Source organism: Meles meles, chromosome 2 (genome assembly GCF_922984935.1).
Source record: "Meles meles chromosome 2, mMelMel3.1 paternal haplotype, whole genome shotgun sequence".
Classification (NCBI taxonomy): domain Eukaryota; kingdom Metazoa; phylum Chordata; class Mammalia; order Carnivora; family Mustelidae; genus Meles; species Meles meles.
This window is the reverse complement of record NC_060067.1, coordinates 194765207-194787375: the sequence shown is the minus strand read 5'-3', so window position 1 is coordinate 194787375 and position 22169 is coordinate 194765207. Positions and strand designations below refer to the sequence as shown.

Sequence of the window (22169 nt, the reverse complement as noted above, 5' to 3'; positions counted from 1 at the left end):
CTCTTTGGGGAAATCTGGAAAAATATGTGTGAGATCAGTCTTTTGCAGAGAATTCATCCAGTAGTCAGATTTATGTACTTTGTATGTCTTCTTAAAGTCAAGTAGCACTTATTTTGGACAATGCTTTAATCATTTTGCCACTTGCTTATCATAGCCTACACTGGCATTGTTCATGGGTTCAGGGAAATAGTTTCTGTGGTCTCCATTGAATTCATTGCACTCCAGTGCATGATTGTGAATACAGCAGACACATATGTGCACTACAGAGTTCCAATGTGAATGTTAGAGAGTGAATGCCTTAGTAATTATTGTAGCTGAACTTAACATTTATTGTACTTACTGTATCCTGGTGGCTATATGTATGTATTACATAATTTAATTTTTATACCTACCATGTGAGATAGGACTGTTATTTTACAGATGGGAAGACTGAGGTTTAGAGGTTTAGAGCAACTGAATAAAGTACCCAGGCCATGTAGCATGTCGAGGAACTAAGCATTAAACCCAGATCTCTTTTACTCTGGAGTCTGTACACTTAACCACCTTATTATCCTTGCAATTATTAAAGGCTAGTGTTACTTAATTCAGGTTCGAAAAAACCCTGGATATTCTCTGAGATGGTTCTAGGATCTGTTTAGGAATTGGTGTCACTTTAGAGGTCTCAGGTTGAATAGAATGGTGTTCCAGCTGCCCCTTCTGTGCTCATGACGATCATCACTAATTAAGTATGGCCATATTTTGTTTATGTTTTTCTGCTGGATCTGGATGAGGTCTCAGAATCCCTTTCAATATAGTCTTCCAGGCAGCCACTAAATATTTACCAGAGTTGGCACATAATGTGAAACCCATCTGCCATTCTGAGTGAGAACCACCTAGAAGGGCAGTGATTCCTCTGGATTCCCAGAGCCCATTTCTGTGTCTGTATTACTGTCATCACTTTACTATATGATAATAGTCAGTTATAGAGTATTCTCATCTGCTCTGGTAAAAGCCACTTTTCCAAACTACATTCCATTAATATTTAATTTCTGGGCGATGCTTTTAGGTACACTGCAAAAACAAGAGGCGGGATGAGAGCCTTGTTTGGTCACATAATTTCAAAAACTAAGTTCTTGAAGCTTGCTTTATTTATTTATTTATTTATTTATTTATTTATAAAAGATTTTATTTAGTTATTTGAGAGAGAGTGATACAGAGAGAGCACGCACAAACTGGAGGGAGAGGCAGATGGGACCAGAGCACAGGTGGAGGGTTTAGGCTTGAGACTAGTGGGAAGGAGGAACAAAGGGGAGGGTACAGAGAGAGAGCCTCATAGGAGGTTGGCAGAGAACTCAGATGTTTCAAGCTGACCCCTACTTTCTTGGTAAGTAGGAAGTAAAATTAATTGCTCATGGTTAAGAGGATGACAAATGTAAAAGGTAATTTTAAGAGAGGCGGTAAAATGTTTGGAAACAACCACCACCACCACCACCTCTTGGAGAGAATAACAGCAAAATTATTTGTTGAGCCCTTACTGTTGTACCTGGGCCCTATACTAAGTACATTCTCATTCAGTCCTCATAGTGACCCCATGAGACAGTTACTGTTATCCCCATTTTATGGGTCAGGAAACTATTTTAAAGAGGTTAAGTGACTTGCCAAAGGTCAGGTTGTGAACCAGTGATCCAGGCTTTTACTGACCCTGGGGCCAGCCTCTCAATTTTTATGCTCTCCTGCCACAAGGGAGAGGAAGCCTAGCAAAAGTAAGTGGGCATATTGTTCTATTAGAGTTAAGGACAAGATGTGGTTTGGAGGCCAGGAGAATGTGGTGACACCCATTGGCTTGGTTGTGATATATTTTTTAGGAGGACCACTTAGCTCCTGCGATGGAACCAAGAAGGAGCCAGGATATGGAACAGGTCAAGGGGGCAGGAATCTTTGGTGAGAGTTGCTCAGGTGTCAGCTAAGCCAAGGAAGGAACAGAGGCCAGGAGGGAGCTTAGAGAAAGGGGAAGGGTCAAAGAGATTGGCAGTCTCCTAACGCTCATACCAAAACCTTCGGTGTGGCTACAAGAAAGGGGGAGTGGAGAGGAAGGTCCTGGAACTGAGGAGCCAAGACACTGTGTTGTGGGTGTGATGTGCCCGGATGTTCCACGTGGTTCATCTTCCTATTTCTCTTGTGACTGAGGAGTTGCCTTCAGGAGCTCTCTGGTAGAATGTTGTCTGAGGAGAAAGCTTGCATTATACACTATGAAATCAGAGACAATGGGAAAGGCTATGGGTGGGGAGGGTGGGGTTGTTGTCTCTTGACTGTTTTGACCAAGTCCAGCTCTGGCAATACGAGTGCCCTTCATGGCATTTGCTTTGAACTATACTTGGATGATTTTACCAATTAAATGCAATAAGAAGTTAGGTAATAGAGTTGTTTTTCTTTAGAAGAGTATGTCTTCGCCAAGTTAAATTTCCAAGAATGGTTTCATTCAGTGCCTGTACTCAGTGTCGACCATTCTAGGAATACAAATAATTTTTGATTCAAGAACTGCATTTAAAACTAGCTCTTATTACTTTAACTGATTTTTCTTGTCTCTTAAAGTGAATAATGGTTTGTTAATGTTGTGGAATAGAAATTCTTTGGAGAAAGAATTCTTTGAGACTACAAATGAAATACTGTAATTTTAGGGGCATCTGGGTGGCTCAGTGGGTTAAGCATCTACTTTTGGCTCAGGTAATGATCCCAGGGTCCTGGGAGTGAGCCCTGCCTCGGGATCTCTGCTCAGCAGGGAGCCTGGTTCCCCCAATCTCTCTCTGCCTGCCTCTCTGCCTACTTCTGATCTCTGTCCGTCAAATAAGTAAATAAAAATCTTTTAAAAAATTAAAAAAATATTGTAATTTTCATTTCAGTTAACAGAGCAAAGTCAAAGTTAAGAATAAATCTTCTGTGATTCTGCTCCCACTTAACGTAAAATGATTGCTATGTTCTTAAAATCTTCTGAATAGTAAAAAAGTCTCAGTTTTTTCAGGTGTCATAACTTGTGTTACCATGATCATTTAGCATTCCTCCCTGTAGTCTAAGGGTCCATAAGTAATTTAGAAATTTTTGTTAAAAATATATACTTATTTCAAAGATGCACCTTAAACTTTCTGAATTAAGAATCTTGGGGGATTGGACCAAGAAATCTGCATTTGAGCAGATTCCTCAAGTGATTCTTGAAAACTGAGTTGGTTTGTTTTCAAGCAGTGGATAGCAGCTTCTGTGTGTCAACAGGGGCAAAGGAAACTCAGTCGCATGTGGTATTTGTATATGTTAATATACCCACACATACCAGCATGTCCCCTCTTCTTGAGGATGGAATGGCTGCTGCACAAAGGCCTATCTTTAATACTATGTTTCTTCTCAGAAGAAGTTTTATTCTTTGACTTTCAACATTTATTTTAGATAGGAATGGAAGAAATAATTTGTATGATTTGGATCTAGGCAAGGACAGTTAACTTTTTACTCATCTGTTTAGAAGGGATGAAAAAGTCAGCCTCTGAGTAGTTTGCATTTAATTGTGTTTTCAGTTTTATACAGCCAGTATTTTATGGCAATAATTTATGGCAATAATTCATCTCCTACATTTCAGTATCTTGTATATATTTGTTATCTGGGCCACTCTACACGGAGCTCAGCTTTTTGCTTTAAGCGAACTATGGAAATAGAGATCCTACTGAATCAAATTACTAATGTGATATTTTTCTAACTAGGTATGTACTAAATATTTAATCATCTGTTTTTATTTAAAAGCTAGCCAGCAAATTAATAATGGTATTATAGTGTTTCAGGACAGTAATGGAATATTAAAAAAAAAAACCCAATAACCGTGATTGCTTTCATTACTAAAGATCTCTGTGAAAAAAGCAATTCTATGTGACTCATGTATTTCTTGAGTTACATGAAGCAGAGGTAACCACTCTGACTCCTTTATTTGTTGTGAGTGGTTTCAGTGAGAACTTTGGTGAGATGAGAGTAATTCTTATAATATACTTCAATATGTATGAACTTCAAAATTCTTCTGAAATGATTTCCTGTGTTGACTGTATATTAAGTAACTTTTCTTCCATGACCTGGGCTGGAGAGCAAAATGTAGAGAAGATACCAGACTAGGAAGAATATTAGAATTCCTCGGCATAGCCTCCCTCTTTAAAATGGTTTCCTGATCTACAAAGTGGGAATAACAGTAACTATCTAATGGGGTCACTGTGAGGACTGAATGAGAATGTACTTAGTATAAGGCCTGGTACAACAGTAAGGGCTCAACAGTAGTTCTTTTTTTTCCCCCCAAACCTTTTGCCACCTGTCTTATTTGATTGTGAACTTCCATCAAAGAATAGATTAAGGCCTATGAACCCAGAGAATGTAATTTCTTTAACTTTGTCTCTGTAGTACCCAACTAAGTGGCAGCAGACACACAGAATCCTCAGTAAATGTTAGATGATTGAATGAATGGATGGAAATGTGATTCATATCATGGAAGCCTGTGATTTCCCTCATGGACTCAAAATTACAGTGGAAGCCAGTGATAAAATGGTTACAGAATTTTCATTACACAAACCTTTTCAGGAATGCACAAAGCTAATGTCAGTTTTCAATTACCCTTCCTAAGCCAATTTGCTTTTCCTCATTCTCCTCCTTCCAGCCCTAGTATCTGTTGTACACTTGCCAATTTAGGCCAACTGCTGCTGCCTGTGTACTTTTAAGTACATGTTAGAATTTCAGTTTCCAAATCTGTTCTGACTTGAAATATACTTACATTTCTCTTAAAATCAAATGAAGTATTGTTTTCTAAAGATCTTCAGTTTTAACTTCCTGACATTGGAAAGGAAACACATTTTTCTTCCCATTAATCTAATTCTTCTGAGTGGAAAAACAATCCTAGATATATTAATCTACCTCAAAATCTACCTCTGCTGATCAATTAATAGAGAAGCACTCATTTTTTCTCCTGGAAAGTGGATTATTAACCAAGAAACCTGCTTGGGACAGTTAGGCCTGAAAGCATGAAAAGTTGTAATACCAGTCACATGTAATAGAACTCATAATTATTTTGGGTGGAAGGAAATTAATATAGTAAAAAAATTAGACCATGACTTGGAACCATAATAAAAACCTATATTTGTAAACTGCTTTATAATTTTAAAGCACTTTCACATTGCGTTATCCTTCTTGAAATACAGAATAATCCTTTTAATATAAATAGAGCAGAAATGATTTAAATTGAATTGAATCTCAGAAGGTGGATATGTTCACTAGAACTCAGCAAGAAAATGGCAAAGAACCAACCACAGCCTATGGTTCTGGGTCTTAATTTAGTGCTCTTGTCACTGTAATGTCATGTTCTATGCTTTTGCCATAGTAGTAGCAGGGAGATTGTGCCCCAGCAAACAGTATATTTGAATTTCATATTTGTTCAGAGAAAAGTTCTTATTTCATACCCCTTTATAGGATCTAGTCTCAGATCTATCCCAACTGAAGAATTTCTTTCGTTATAAAGATATAAACAGAACCTTGATTCCTACATTTGATGTGTGCAGGCAGGGCTGGCCTTTAGCCTGACACAACAATACTTTGATAAATGGTGTAATAAGCTATAGGAGCTACTGATAATCTAATCTACCATTCATCTCTTGCCAAGTTCATTTTAGGTAAAATCACGATAGGGATTTGTATTTTTGGAGGCCAAGTTGGCTTTACTGAGTATTCTGCAGGCTAGCGAAGGCCCTCACTTGCTCCTGCCTCTGTGTCTCTTCCTCATTTCCCTGTCTGGAAATGCCCTGCAGCTTTGGACTTTCAGGGTACATAATTTGGAGTTGGCTGAAAAGGCTAGAAAGGGATTTTTCCAGTTCACCTTTGCATAATTTGTGCTTCAGAGCGCACCCCAAACCCTCCCACCATGCCCTGTTGTTCCTTCAGTTTGTGCTTAGCTGATAAAAAACTCTCCCTGAAGCACAAAATTCTTGAGGTATACAGTCCTTTGAAGGAAGTCAGAGTCTAAATCCATCTGTATATTTAATAGACACTTAGTATTTTTTTAAGAATGTTTCTGGTGGCACTAAAATCAGTAGCATAGAAATGAAAATATTTTTTTCATTTAAAATAGGAAAAAATGGTGGAGACAAAGTAAATGAATAAATAAATAAGAGATTAGTTACATTGTGGTATAAGTCATTCAAAACCATATATTCCAAATCTTTTATTTAATGAAAGATGTTCATAATGTAATATTGAGTGTGAAAATCCAGTTGCAGAGCTGTGTGAATATTATGGTCCTAACTCCTAAAAAAAAAGTATGAAAATGAAAAAACTACCAATAATAATTTGTTTTTATTATTGTGTTACCAGGCTCTCTTATGTTCATGTGTGTCAACTCATTTAATGCTCTCATCAACCCAAAGAGGCAGGTACTATTGTTATCTTTATTTTAGAGATGAAGAAATTGAGGTACAGAAAAATAAGTTGCCCAAAGTTACTTAGTAAGTGTCGGAGTCACCCACTAAGAAGAAATATACCGAAATGTCAGTAACGATTATCTCTGAATTAATGGTGTTATAGGCCAATTTAATCTTTACATCTATAATGTAGAATGTGTCTTTGTTCTTTATGTTATTGGAAATAGCATTTTGAAAAGAAATTAAAGCATGTTTGGGATCCTAGAAAAACAATATGAGATCATTTGTAGGTTTGAATTTCAAAGCTTTTATTTTTCTTATATGTGAAATAGGAATTATACTTGGTTGGGGGGGCATAAATACTACTACTTTCCATGAATACAATCTCCCTTAATCCTTAGTGTATGTGTTTGACAATTTTCTTTTATCAATAAAGAAAATGAGATCTTTTTGAATTCCTGATTAAACATTATAAAGCACAATCCAGGAAAGTGGCTTCTGATCAGACCAGGTTTTGTTTGAATACTCAAATACTTCACCAGTAATAGAAAGTGTAAAGGCACATACACTGTAGAACATCTCCAGGAAATGTACACTTTCCTCCTTTTAAAGTATAGCCTCAAAGATAAAAATATTTCATGAACAACGTGTTTTATTATGTTGGGTCTTATTTTCCTGTTACTTGACTTTTCAGCCCTTCTTTCTTACTTTCACTTCTACCATTTCTTTCCCTTCAGAAAACCAATAAGCCATCCAGCCAACCCAATGATTAGCCTCAGTTTGTTGAAAGTTGGTAACATTTTGAATTGGGTGCCAGGCACTCTGCTAAGTGCTTTCTGGGAGCAGCAGTTATAGAGTAGAGGCCCATGGTATGAATGTGGCTCATGGTTTTTGGCCCCAACAGTGTAAGCTCACAGTGTTGGGAATAAAAATTTCTCAGAGATAGCATCTGAGCTTTTTCATGTCTGTTTTTTGTTGAGGAGAGTTGGAAAATCTAGCTATACAGCAGGGACAACCCCCTTAGCTCATTTATATTCCTTACCAGGCTCCTATTGTCTTTTTTCATTTTTAGAACCTTGGTACTAGTTACTTCATCCTTGGAGATATTCTAAGCCCACTAAAGCTAGAGAGGGAAGTGGTTGGTCAAGGATCTACCTTGAGTAAAATGTGCTTCTGGACAGATTTGAGAGCCTGTGTTCCTTCTGCTCTGCCCTGCTGCCCTCCCAGCTCTGGACCCTGGCTACTCAGCTTCTGTGTTAGGCCTGACTTTTATTGCTCATGTCACAGTCTTTTATCAGTGTCTTAGTCAAATGAAGTGGATTTTCAAGTCTTTTGTCATATCTTCTTGAGATAGCCTTTCATGTTTTTAGTCCCTTATCTTCTGAGGAAGGCTGTCTGATTCTTGCGTTTCTTTGGTTTTGGAGAAAGTATTTTTTGAGGCTGAGGCAGAAAATGATTGGCTTAAAAGGAGCCATGGTTTTGAAAATAACATAGTTTGAGAATGAGTGTATTAGTCATGGGATCCCAGGAGTTGTCAGATGCTGAGAATACTTGGAAAGGCTCAGCCATGTGACAGCTCCATGTGGTTAATGGTGATGATCAGGGGTTTGGGGTTTGTTTTCCTAAGATAAATCACTATTTCAGTACCTTATAAGAAATTACCCATTATTCTTTCAACTGTGTGCAACTGTTTTTCTTTTTAAAATAGACTAAAGTACATTAAAAAAAATTTTTTTTTCACTGTATAAACATACTGAAGGAGAACAAGGAGAGGGGCACTTGTTTGAGTAGCCCAGGTCATGGGCATGAAAGCATTTCCAAGTCATGGGCTGCTGCGCCTGACTTGGTTTGTGCTCCCACAGGAAGCAACACAGTAAGTAAGCAATGTCGTGCTTATAAACAACGGACAATGAGGTACATGTCTTGGCTGGGTTCCAGGTCGTTTCTGGTTGTTTAGTTGCGAATGGTGTCAGAGTACCCAGGTCTCGCCACATGGATTCTCTCTGGATGTTGCTTCCTCAGGAGATGGTGCCTGTAGCTCTGACACAAAGACAGTTGTACTGTGTTTTGGCAACAGACTAAAAACTGATCTTCAGAAGTGAACAGAAAGCTGATATCTACTCAATAAAGGGTTTATTGATATGCTGCTCCTTGATACTTGAAGATCTAGTTACATATATTAGAGAGAAGCTCTCTGGTTTGCCCTATCTTTGGGAAACATTTTTTAAAATGAGCAATTATATGTTGGGACCTCATTTTCTCTCCAGAGAACTCACCGAATGATTAAAAATGAACTCAAGTTCATTTTTTTAAAAGATTTTAGTTATTTGACAGAGATTACAGGTAGGCAGAGAGGCAGGCAGAGGGAGATGGGGAAGTAGGCTCCGCGCTGAGCAGAGAGCCCAGTGCAGGGCCAGATGTGGGGCTTGATCCCAGGACCCTGAGATCATGATCTGAGCCAAAGGCAGAGGCTTAACCCACTGAGCCACCCAGGCGCTCCTGAACTCAAATTCATTTTAAGCTAGATTTAAATCTTAAAATGAAGACAGAATTCACTTATTTCAATTACATAAAAAACAAAGTGTATTTTTTTTTTACCTGACAGGGGTACTGGTTAACCAAAAGCTTTTATGAGTTAATAGCGTGGTATGGATACTAAAAACTTAAATAGAGCTGAGTGGTCAGACTAAATTCAAAGTCCTAATTTCTGGATTTGAAATCTTACTGAAGATTTATTTCTAGCACTTTGCTGCAGTGGGAAGAGTAGAGACATTTTTATTTCCTGTTTCCCAGTACTGGCATTTTAGGAAAGTGGCTGTCAGGAAGAAGTGAGCTTTCCTTGGGGAACAAAGCCTGTGGCAGCGCAGATAGGGCAAGTTAGCATTTGCCTTAAAGAATAAGTCTTTTGGGCAAGTCTCTGCCATACGGAGTTTGTTTTTTCAAACCTATAAATAGAAGGGAAATGAAGATAATTTTGGCTCAACTGCCCTCTGAGCCACAGGAATTTATTCAAATTTTGCATTTGTTGCAGCAACTAGCTTTCTCCCTGCCTCTTCCCTTCTTCCCTTTCTCTTTTCTTTTTCCACTTTGGTATAAGGATTAGTAAATTGCATATTTGTGCTCTAAAAGAAGTAGAGTATGTGTGGTAGTGACTGACTTATACTTGTGTAGTAATTTAGAGACAAGGTGATTCTGGCTCCATTATATCCTTAAAAAAGGAATTTTCATGCATGGTTTCCCAGTTATTTTGAGCCCATGATTTTTTTCCCCCCTGTTTCCCTTACTCAGAGATTCTCCATCATGCTGTGGGGATGGAATAGGGATGAAGGACTTTTTTCTTTCCAGTAAGGGCCAGTAACCCCTGGGGAATGGGGTGTGGAGAAATCCAGAACCCCACATTAGAAAAACAGATCGAAAATATAATAGTGATTTTACTGAAAGAGCCAAAATAGAGAACATTATTCTCATACTCTTTTTTAGATTAAAAAGAGTGAAGGACTTACTCAGGTATAGTCAGTAGTGACAAACATATGGTTATATACTGCATATTATATCTAAGTATGAAGCAGAGGGAGAAGAGTATGTGGACAGATGGCAAGAAGTACTAAAGCCATAATTAGGGACAAAAAGAGTAAAGGTGAGAATGAAAAAAATTAAATTTTGGAGGAATTTGTAAAGATCGACGCATAAGCACAGAATATGCTTAAATATGTGTGCTGCTTGTCAGTCACATTCTTTTTTTTAATGGAACACTTCACAAATTTGCATGTCATTCTTGCACAGGGGCCATGCTAACCCTCTCTGTATAGTTCTAGCTAATTCTCTGCTTTTAATGGCTGCATTATATTTTAAAATATGGTTGTACCATAATTGAACTCTGACTATTGATATTTAGGTCTTTTTTTCTCATTTTTTGCCCTTAAAGTCAATAGAGCAGTGAAATTATTTGTATGTATACTTCTTTGCATGCATGCAAGTATTTCCATTGGTTGGATTCCTGGGAGTAGAATTGCTAAATGAAATTGTAGCTCATAGAAATAGACATTTCTCCCAGCAATGTATGAAATGAGCAATTCTATGTATCTTTACCAATATTAAACGATATTTATCTTTCCCCCCTACTTTGGTTATTGGTCAAATTTGTATTTCTCTAATTAAAAGGGAGGTTACATATTTTTTTCATACATTTATTTATTTGTTTATCTTATGTGATATTTCAATTTCTTTTCATGGATTTTAGTTATTTTTCTGAGGAGCTCTGTATATGTTAAATAATAGTCCTTTGTTATATATGTTGAGATATTATCTCCTGCTCTATCATTTATATTTCTTAGTATATTTTGCCAAACAGGATTTTATTTTATATAGTTGTATTTGTTAGTTTTTTTTTTCTTTAAAACTTCTGAATTTTGTGTCTTCTCCATCTTCCCCAACTTCTCCATCCTACGATTATATACGGCTTCTCCCTTATTTCCTTTGAACAATATTTTTAGTTTAAAAAAATGTGCTTTTTATAAATTTGGAATTATTTATGCATAAAGTATGAGACAAAACTCTAACCTTTACTTATGCATGAATATCAAGTTATTCCAAAGCCACTTATTCAATAGTCAAACTTTCTTATGTTCTTGATTTTTATATATAGATAGATTTGTTTTTGTACTTCTATTGTTCTGTTGATTTGTTTATTCTTACTCTGGCATCATATTTTGATATCTGGTAGGGAAAATCCTTCTTTTTCAAAAATTTCTTAACTGATGTCAAGCATTTATTTACTTTTCCAGAAGAACTTTATAATCTATTAAGCAACATCTTAAAGCTTATTTAAATGGTATTTCATGGTTTGGTTTTATTTTTTATATATAATTCATTCATTCAGTGATCTCTGTCCTTTTTTTCTTTTCTTTACATTTCAGAGTCCTGTGTATGGAAACCCACATGAATCAGTTCAGTCTAGAAGGGTAGTAATTTCTCATAATATGGACAAAGCTCTGAAAGAAGGTAAGGATTAAATGAGAGCTTATGATTACCATGTAAAGCAATTCATTATGTTCTGATAGTTCATTGTGTTCTGTAATCTCTAACAGATTTATCTATCCTTCTTGTCTGTGTGTAGCATTGGGAATTTTTATGATGACTGAATAAATACATCCATATTTTAGTTGAATGGATGGGATTTAAATATTGACTAGGACTTCCAGGTCACATGAAGCTAACCAATCACGTGGAGCTAGTTCCACCATATGAAACAAGGATCTGTTCTCTGTCACCTAAAATAGGTATTAGGAAATATTTTTTCTTTTAGATATAGCCTAGAGAAGGTGTGTTGGGGATGAGTGCACTCAGGCTCACTCATCAACAAATCAGTTAAGCAAATTAAGGGGTATAGCGGTCAGCCTTCTTAATGAAGGACATGTCAGTAGAACTGGTATTGAACTAGGTTGAAGGTAAGTTGTAAGGGCGTGGTATTGTTACATGTAGAAGTGGAAATCAGGTGTAATTAGAAATATTAAAGTTGAAAAGACATATTTTGAGATCAAATTAAAGTTCAAATAATATTTTTAAAATCAAATTTCTAAAAACACAATTTCAGTTATAAGTGCAGAAAAAAAGTTTTTAGAGTGAATATGGGATATTAGATATAAAGTTGAGAGAACTGAGTAACGTGATAAGTACATAGTAAGTTTACTCTCATAGTTCATAGAAATCACTGTATTAAAATTTGAAGTTGAGTGCTATGTAAGTACAGAAACAGTCTGAAATTGTGTGAATTCATGGTTTTAGAACGTTGGGGACTAATTAAACTTTAAAAATATTTCTATTAGTAAAGTATGGTGACTTTGATAAAAGCCAAATGTAAAATCCAATAATTTTAATTCATAATCTCAAAATCATGGTTTAAAAGTAATTAATTGCTTTTATTGAGGTAAAATTTACATACTTTGAAATGCACAGATATTAAGTGTACATAAATTCAGTAATTTTCATAAATGTGTATAACTATGTAACTAGCACCCCTATGAAACTAAAGCACATTTCTGTCATTACAGAAAGTTTGCCTTCTGACCCCCTCTAATTCCCTTGTTCTAATTTCTATCATTATAGATAAGTTTGCCTGTTCTTAAACCTTATAGAGATGGAATCATACAGGATGTAGTCTTTTATGCCTGGATTCTTTTCTCAGCATGTTTTTAAGATTTATCAGTTGTTTGAATCAGTTCATTTTTTGTTATCACTACTGAGTAGTATTCTATTTTACTAATATGACTGTGTCAATATATTTATTCTTTCTTTTTTGGACATTTGTGTTGTTTCTAATTTTTGAAACACACTGGGTAAAGTTGCTATAAACAAGCATTTTTGTGGACATATGTTTTCATGTGTTGTGGACAAATTTCAAGGAGTAGAATTACTAGACCTAGGGTAAGTTGTGTGTTTAACTTCATGAGAAATTGACAAATAATATTGTAAAGTGATGATGTCTTTATTTAGACTCTCACTGTGTATGACCGTTCCAATTGTTTTACATTATCACTGATATTTACTGTTGTCATTTGTTCTATTTTAACTATTCTGATAAATGTAAAACAGAATCTTCCTGGAACCTTAAATTGCATATCTATGGCAACTAATGATGGTGAGCATCCTTTCATGTGATTATTGACCATTTCTATATCTTTCTTTGTGATGTGTCTGGTCAAGTCTTTCTTTTTAAAATTTACCTTACAGTTGATTTGTAGGAATGTTTTTAAAGATTGTAGATTCACATCCTTTGTTAGATATAGATACAGTGAATACTTTCTCCTAGATCATAAATTCCCTTTTATTTTTTAATGTTGTCTTTGAGCAGAAGTTTTTAATTTTGATGTTGTCTAATTTACTAATTCTTTTTTCTTTCTGTTCTCTAGACAGGATAATTTTTCTTCAGTCTTCAAGTTCACTGACTTTTTTTGTTGTTTTTAATCTACTTAAGTAGATTTTGTGTGTGTGTGTGAATTTTTAAATTTCAAATATTGTACGAGGTACCTGAGTGCTCAGGTCATGATCTCAGGGTCCTGGGATGGAGTTCCACATTGGGCTCTCTGCTCAGCAGGGAGCCTGCTTCCCCCTCTGTCTCTGTCTGCTGCTCTGCCTACTTGTGATCTTGCTCTCTCTGTCAAATAAATAAATAAAATCTTTTTTAAAAATTTCAAATATTGTACTTCTGTCTAGAATTTCTTTTCTTTCTTTCTTTCTTTTTTTTTTTTTTTAAGATTGTGTTTATTTGTCAGAGAGAGAGAGTGCACAAGCACACGGAGCAGCAGGCAGAGGGAGAAGCAGGCTCCCAGCTAAGCAAGGAGCCTGATGCATGACCTGAGCTGAAGGCAGATGTTTAACCAACTGAGCCACCCAGGCATCCCCTGTCTAGAATTTCTATTTAGTTCTCTGTAGAGATTTCCCCATTTGTCATTCATTATTACCATCTTTATCTTTAATTCCTTGAACATATTTCTATAATTGCTTTAAAGTGTTTGTATGCAAAGTCCCAAATCAAGGCCATCTTAGAGTTGATTTATATCCATTGATTTTTCTCTTAAGTATGTTACTTTTTTTTTCTTTTTCAGTTTTTCTTAGGTCTTCTTATCTTTTATTTTATCCTGAACAATGCAGATGCTACTTTCTAGACATTCTAGTTTTCTGTTACCTTCCTCTGAAGAGTGTTGGTTTTTGGTCTATAGCCAGCTTAATTTTTGACTGTTCACCTTGAGGATACTTGGTTTTATACATATTTTTAGGGCAGGTCTGCTTGGATTTTATCCTTAGTCTAAGATGAATCCCTTAGTCTTGGGACATAGGCTGAAGTCATCAAGTTAATGTTCCTTACACAGTTTCAGTGAAAGTCCATGGTCACACCTGTAACAGGGCAGGACTCCATCTCCAGACTCTGTCACTCTGTCTTGGACTGCGGTCAGAGAATCTGCTCAGCTCTTTGAATTCCATCTGTTGCTGATTCCTGCAGTATTACCTCCACCCATGTGCAGGGCAGAGTCAGCAATGGGTTTGAGGGTTTATAATCCAGATTTTGTGGCTCCATCTTATTTGTATTTCCTGCCCTTATTTTCAGTCACTTTGGCAGTTCCTAACTCTGTTTTCTGATATCTTATATTAAAAAAAAATACAGATTTTCAGTCTAAATTTGAACTTGCTTGTGCCTCTAAGACTGTTGAGTACTTTAGAAAGTTAACATAAATGTGGTTGGTACCAGGGCTAGTCCCTTCTATCAAGGGTAGATTTTCCCTTCAGTTTCTCTCACTCTGCTTTCCGGTGCCTTTATGTACTTATTTAATTTTTTTAAAATTTAAAATATTTCCTTTATTTATGTGACTAGAGAGGGGGACAGAGAGCACAAGCAGGGGGAGCAGCAGAGGGAGAGCAAGCTCCCCACTGAGCAGGGAGCCCTTATCCCAGGACCCTGGGATGATGACCTGAGCCCAAGGCAGTTGCTTAACTGAGCTACCAGGCACCCTTCTCTCCAAGGTCTTTAAATAGTTCTTTAATATATATTTTTTAAAGTTCCTGATAGTTTTCTATAGGAAGATTCGTCTGATATATTGTATTCCACCATCCCTGGAATTGGAACTCTTCTCCCTTTCTCTTTTAATTGTGGTGAAATACACATAAAGTAAAATTTACCATCTTAACCATTTTTAAGTTTACTGTACAGTAGTGTTAAGTACAATTTCATCACTATGTAAAGCTTTTAGAACTCTTTTCATCTTGCAAGACTGAAACTCTGCCTATTAAACCACAATACCTACTCCTCTCTTCCCTCAGATCCTGGTAATCGCCATTCTACTTTCTATCTCCATGCCTTGATTCTAGGTACTACATATAAATGAGGTCATATAGTATTTGTCCTTTTGTCTTTAGCATATTTGCTTAACATAGTGTTCTCAAGGTTAATCCATATGTAGGATATGTCAGAATTTCCTTCCAACCTTTTAAGGTTGAATAATATTCTATTTTATGTATATAACCACATCTAAAAAAATATTTCTTAATTTTTTAAGTTCACCATGCAATGTGAGGCTTCAATTTACAACCCTGTGATCAAGAGTCATATACTCTACTAACTGCGCCAGCCAGGTGCCCCCATAACCACATTTTCTTTATCCATTCATCCATTGATGAATATCTGGGTTGCTTTCATCTTTTGGTAGTAGTGAATATGCTACTGCGAACATGGGTATCTCTTTAATTTTTTAAGCCTGTAAAGTTGCTCTGAAATTGGGATAGCATGTTTACTTACCAGGGACCAATTTGTTTCAGAAATGTTTATGGAAAAAAAAAAAAAAAAGATAAAGGTTGAGGCCTGGTTGACAAAAACCCAAACAGAACAGAACAAAAAAATCCCCAAACCACATTATCTTCAGTCTAATTTCTGTGCAATGGTTTATTTTGAAAGAGCAGTATTATCCAAAGCCTTTGGGTAAGAGCTTTAGTTAATTACACTTTGTACAATAATTGTTTTCTTTGTTTTTTTTTTTTTGACTGTATTATTGTTTACAATTTCCTCTTGTTTTAAGCAAAATGATTTTCAGTGGAATTGAGTATTTATATCATCTACCAAAAGAAAAGCTAAAGGCTGCTATAAAGTTGGCTATGAGAATAAAATGAATGCATCTGGCAGTCATTAAAAACAACAATAAGCTAAAACCAAAATTGTCTTCTAAAAAATTTTGGACATTTAAATTAATGAAAAATTAGAACCTAGAAATACATGTTGAGAAAGTTAAGAGGTTTCATAAGTATTTAGATAACCTGTAGTGATTATAATATGCACCTCTGGAGTATTTTAATTTGCATTTCTAAGCCCTGGCACCAGTATATGTAATTGAAATTCTGAATGTTATTAGCTAGCTATAGTAGATTTGTATTGATAAAATTGAGGGTCTCTTGGTATGCTTGCAAACTTTAATAGCAGGTACACTTGTTAAGGCTGCAGTAACTTGAGTTCAGTTGATATGAAGTGCTTATGAACTATTTAAAAATTTCCCCCTGATGTTAGTTTGAAGTAGATAACATAATTATTCCATCTTACCTTTATATCTTTGTTTCAGTCCCTTTAGAATATGTATTTTAAAAACAGATTTATTCAAAAAGTTGAGTAAAACACCAGGTATGTGTGCGTATATGCATGTATAAATGTGGGTGAGTTTTTCATCATTGCTACTAAAGTGTGCTTGTGTTGTAGCTCAGTATAAATTAGTACTTGGTCTTAAATCTTGATAGATTGAATACAAAGAAGAAAGAAGTAATATTTAAGAATGTAGCTCAAAATAATACAGTTTGGCTTTCTGTGAACTAGTAAGAATTATTAAAGCTATGAGGCGTGCCTGGCTGACTCAGTTGGTAGAACATGCAACTCTTGGTTTCGGAGTTGTGAGTTTGAGCCCCGTGTTGTATGTAGAAATTACTTAAAAATAAAATCTTCAAAAAAAATTACTGCAGCTAAAAGTGCTAGAAGCTGAATGGCATACTCAGGGAAGATGGTTGAAGTATATTATTGCTATGCTTTGTTAGCTGATTTTTAAGTGTAGAAACTGTATTTTCGGGGTTCAGATATGGTATGAATAAACCATATATTTGAGAAGTCAGAACAGCCACCTTTCTAAACCAGATGCTCTCAAAAGTTTCTCCTGAAGTTACATTCCCAAGAAGACTGACAGGACATACTTTTGAAAATCTTTGAGTATGAAATCTCAGACCTATAGCCTAATCTTTACTCGGCTACCCCAAGTCACCACACTACTGCGAACCAGAGAATATAGTTCAGTGATGAGTACTTGCTATTTGCTCAGGAAAACTTTCAGTTTAAATTCTTGAATTGAAAAACAATTCTTTGTAATCTTATCTTTTTCCAAAGCATTGAGGATACTGACCTCTGCACTTTGACTTGTAAGATGCTATCCAAATGTCTTATAAATAGCATTACTCTATTACTTTTTGGTGTGTCCTTCACAAATGCAATTAATATCACATGTTATATTTCCAGATGAACATATTTCTGTTAGTTTTGATTGGCTCTTAATACTTTTTTGAATTTCAGGGGTAAATTTTTCTATAAAATAAAGTATCCAGATTATACAAAAGGCCATAATTTGAATGATCATAATAACAGAAGATATCTCAAGGTCATTGTCCAAGTATAACAGAACTTTCAGTTTCTTTGGAACTTGTCGTAGATAAGGGGAACCTAATGTGGTAATTTTTTAATTAAATTAAAAATTAATTTTTTAATGTGGTAATCTTTTACTAGAGTGTCTGTGGCCATTTCCAGAAGATGTTAGACTGTGAGAATTAGATGTTGACAGAGAGGAAGCAGAGCCTGCACTTGAAAGACCATGACTCTCCCACCTTCCACTCTCATCCCTAACCTCCTTTAGGCTCAACTCTTCTAGTTCATGACTCTACCCAGTGGTGTGAAATATGTATACATTTTTTGTTGACTGAACACCTCAATCAGTGACATAAACTAAAACCCTCAAATTTTCCCAGAAGTTGACTTTCCATCCACACATAGATAGTAATTACTAATTCCATTTTAAAAACTTTGCAAACTGCAGAGTGCCATCTATATGAACAATGGAATTATTGTTGTCCTTTTTACCATTAGGTCAGTTCCTTTTTCAGCACTCTTTGTTCCAAGGGACTCAGGCCATGGATGTTTATGACCCCTGGGGCCTTACCTCTTGAGCAGGGAAGGCTATATCTTGAATTGCTCTGGGGAAAATGCAGAAGTAGAATGGCTCTTATGGAGCTCTTTTTTTTTTTTTTTTAAAGATTTTATTTATTTATTTGACAGAGAGAGAGATCACAAGTAGGTAGAGAGACAGGCAGAGAGAGAGGAGGAAGCAGGCTCCCCGCGGAGCAGAGAGCCCGATGCGGGGCTCGATCCCAGGACCCCGAGATCATGACCTGAGCCGAAGGCAGCGGCTTAATCCACTGAGCCACCCAGGCTCCCCGGAGCTCTTTTTTTAATACCCTTTCTTTAGTTTGAGTCCTTCTTTATTCTGAAAACGTAAGGCAGAGAGTACCTGACATCACATTATCTAGACTAACACAGTGGCCTTTAAATTGGTCTCCTCACTTACAGTTTTTCCCTACTTTGTTACCCTAAATCCTCTTTTTACCTTAATCCTACTAAAATTAAAGTTTCAAACATGTTACTCCATTCTCTGTAATCTGCAGTGATTCCTTTTTACCTGCTTATTTCGTTGAGAGTAGTCTAGAAAATAGATTTGATAACAGCACTTGAATTTTTGTTGGCTGCTAGAAGAAAGACTCTTTGCTTGGCAATGAAGATAAGTATTCTTTTATTTCTCATTTGGTTTGTTATATTATTTCTGCTTATCTCTTAGTAGAGACCATAAAACAATTTCATCATGAATTTCTGTGTCTCTTCAAATTGATCCATAGGGTACATTTTAAAATATTTTGTTCATATTTGCACTTGTATACAAATGAGTATATGTAGATATGTTGTATATAGTTAGAATCATGGTTCTGTTTCATACCTTTTTTTTTTTTTTTTTGCCTGACCTGGAGCTCAAGCTCATGACCTGAGATCAAGAGTCACATGCTTTACGGACTGAGCCAGCCAAGTCCCTTGTTTCATACTTTTCATATTTGCTCTATTTTTATAATACTTAGCTTAAAGGTATACTGATAAGCTACTGATAGAGATTTGTTAGTTCCAGGTATATCTTCTATTAGTGAGTTGAGTTTTGTTTTGTTTTGTTTTGGTTTTTTTTTGGAAGATTTTATTTGACAGAGAGCGGGAGCATTCACACAAGCAGGCAGAGGGAGAAGGAAAAGCAGGCTCCCTGCAGAGCAGGAAGTGGAATGCAGGGGCTTGATCCCAGGACCCTGAGATCAGGACCTGAGCCAAAGACAGACAATTAACTGACTGAGTTACCCATGCGCCCCTGAGTTGAGATTTTTACCAATGTTCATTTTTATCAATTCCTAACAAAAATGTAGTATCGGAGGAGTATTTTAGAGCTGTATTAATTAGCATATAAGTGTGTGGTTAACAAGTGTGATGGGAAATTATGTAGATGAATATGCCCTTCACATAAATCCTTTAGCATGCTAAGATCTTATTTTAAAGCTATTAAGTCTCTTATAATTGCTTTTCCTTCTATAATTTGAAACTCAATTTTAATGAAAGGAAAAATACTTCTATTTCCCAAACGTTTTGGATTGTAGATTTATTTGCTACTAGCTAAAAATTCTGTGGTGTGACAACTTTGTTTAATAAAATAGTAAGAGTGAAAGAATTGAAAATGAATAAATAAGCAGTGCTTTCTTGTCAGGGTGGCTCTTACCAGAAGAAGGGTCTAAAAGCTTTGCAGACAAGGGTCTGGGGAGATTACATAATTCAGCCCCCCATCACAGGAAGTAATTTTTTCTAGGTCATACTTGTCCATTGGATATCCAGTTTGTTTAAAAGTTTAAAAAGTTAAAAGTTTCTTATGATAGGATATTCACCATCTACTGTTAATCTTGGATAGCTTTAATGTTTTTATTCAGTTCCTCCTTATGTCAAACAGAAAAAAAACAATTTTCTTATGACTTCCACCCATTCGTCCTATTAGTGCCTTCTGGCACAATTTTAACAGTATAGCCATTTGCATATTTTTTTTATATATAAATGTTTCAAACAAGCTGAATGTCCAATGGAGAAGGATGCTGTTTCAGATTTCTCATGTCTTTTACTCATGTGACTTGTTTGTTCCACCTTCATGCAGGACTACTGTGTGCTGAGTAGGAAGAGTGAGTGGCAGATAGGACACTTGACTTTACCGCCTATTTGACTTTGAGCAAGTTTTTTCACTTCTTGGAGACTCAATTTCTTTTTTTCTTTTTTCTTTTTTTTTTTTGTTAACATATAATGTATTATTTGCCCCAGGGGTACGAGTCTGTGAATCATCAGGCTTACACATTTCACAGCACTCACCATAGCACATACCCTCCCCAATGTCCATCACCCAGCCTCCCCATCCTTCCTCCCACCACCCCTCCAGCAACCCTGTTTCCTGAGATTAAGAATCTCTTATGGTTTGTCTCCCTCCCCAGTCCCAACTTGTTTCATTTTTTCCCTCCCTTCCCCTCATGACCCCCTGCCCTGTCTCTCAAATTCCTCATATCAGAGAGATCATATGATAATTGTCTTTCTCTGATTGACTTATTTCGCTTAACATAATACCCTTTAATTCCATCCATGTCATTGCAAATGGCAAGATTTCGGGGTTCTTTTTGATGGGAGCCTCAATTTCTTGTGAGGATGTAACTCAATTACTGTGTAGGAACCGTGGTCTATTTGTGTCCATAAGTGAGATTATGGGATTATCCTGTTCCTGTTTTTGCCCCATTTTCTTAAATGTCCAGGTAAGAAACCATTTATGCCTTCTCCTAGTTGGAATAGTCCAACTAGGAATGAGATGTGTTGGGGCGCCTGGGTGGCTCAGTTGGTTAAAAGTCTGCCTTTGCCTAAGGTCATGATCCCAGGGTCCTGGGATCAAGCCCACCCCACGAGGGGCTCCCTGCTCAGTGGGAAGCCTGCTTCTCCTCTCCCTCTGGTCCTCTACCTGCTTATGCTCTTTCTCTCTCAAAAAAATAAATAAAATATTTTTTTTTAAAAGGAATGAGATGTGGCTACTTTTGGTAAAATCTAGAAAACATAACCATTTATTCAAATTAATATCTGGAAGTGAGCAGAAAAAAGCCAAAACATTTAGGAGATGATTTATTTGTTGGTTTTGCCTTTATTTTGCATTTTGTGTCCAGTAGCTATCTATTCTACTTTATATACTAGAAGCTTTATATACCAGAAATAAGTGCTTATTTAATGAAAAATAAAAGATTGAGTTTTTTTCTTTTTTTTTTTAATCGTTTCAGTGCCCCTTAGTCTTAGGCTACAATGGTTCTCCACTATAAGGCTTAAGCTGTCTTAAGATCTTATCCCACTACTGAGGCCAGTGGAATCACTTTGATGGTTTAGCTAAACCTTTGTACATGTGTCTGTGAACAAAATTCTTGATGCTTTATGTATGTTTTTGACCTATGGGATTTAAAATGACATTTTGTGAATGACTATAAAGCTGCAATGTAGAAATTCTGGAAATGTGGAAAAGCATCGGGTACACTTTCATAGTTGATATTCTGAGGGAAAAAAAAAAGCCATCACAGAATATCAAAACAAGAATGGTGTTTTCCTTGATTTGTGGGCTTTTGCACATATATGGAATGTGGAGCAGCCAAGATGAATAAAATGAGCACCAGATCCTGACCTGCCGAACTATTTGAGAATTATGGGTTAGACATTTGTGGACCAGGTGTGCAGTAAATCAGGATCCCAAGTTACATTTTGTTCCACAGGTTTCCCAAAGCAAAACAAGAGGATAGACTGAGATGATGATGGTCATATCAAAATAAAGCCAAATGGTATTTGAAGAAGGAAAGAGAAAACCTTGAGAAATAAGCAGTGATGAAAAAATTGTATAGATATCCTTATGCTGAAACACAGATATGAGGCTGTGCTTTTCTCCCTTGGGGAAATCATGACTTAAGTCCAGTAACATTTTTATTTTTCAATCTTCATCTTCTATGCGGACTTGAGCTTCCCTGAGCAACAGAGAACTGCTGTGTAGAAGTGGCGATTGGGTAATGTGGCTAGTCCTAATTAAGATGTGCTGGAAATATAAAATATATACCAGATGG

At 36.2% G+C, this 22169-nt stretch overlaps 1 protein-coding gene and 1 pseudogene across 1 annotated transcript in view; one reads left to right on the top strand and one right to left on the bottom strand.

Annotated features, from left to right (window-relative positions):
* The window catches only part of SNX25 (sorting nexin 25), a 124241-nt gene that overhangs the window by 13060 nt on the left and 89012 nt on the right, over positions 1-22169 (top strand). The window contains exon 2 of the mRNA XM_045998412.1: positions 11321-11405. Coding sequence (XP_045854368.1) covers positions 11321-11405 — 85 coding nt within the window. The remainder of the gene's footprint in view (positions 1-11320; positions 11406-22169) is intronic.
* LOC123937809 lies at positions 10143-10240 on the bottom strand (annotated as a pseudogene).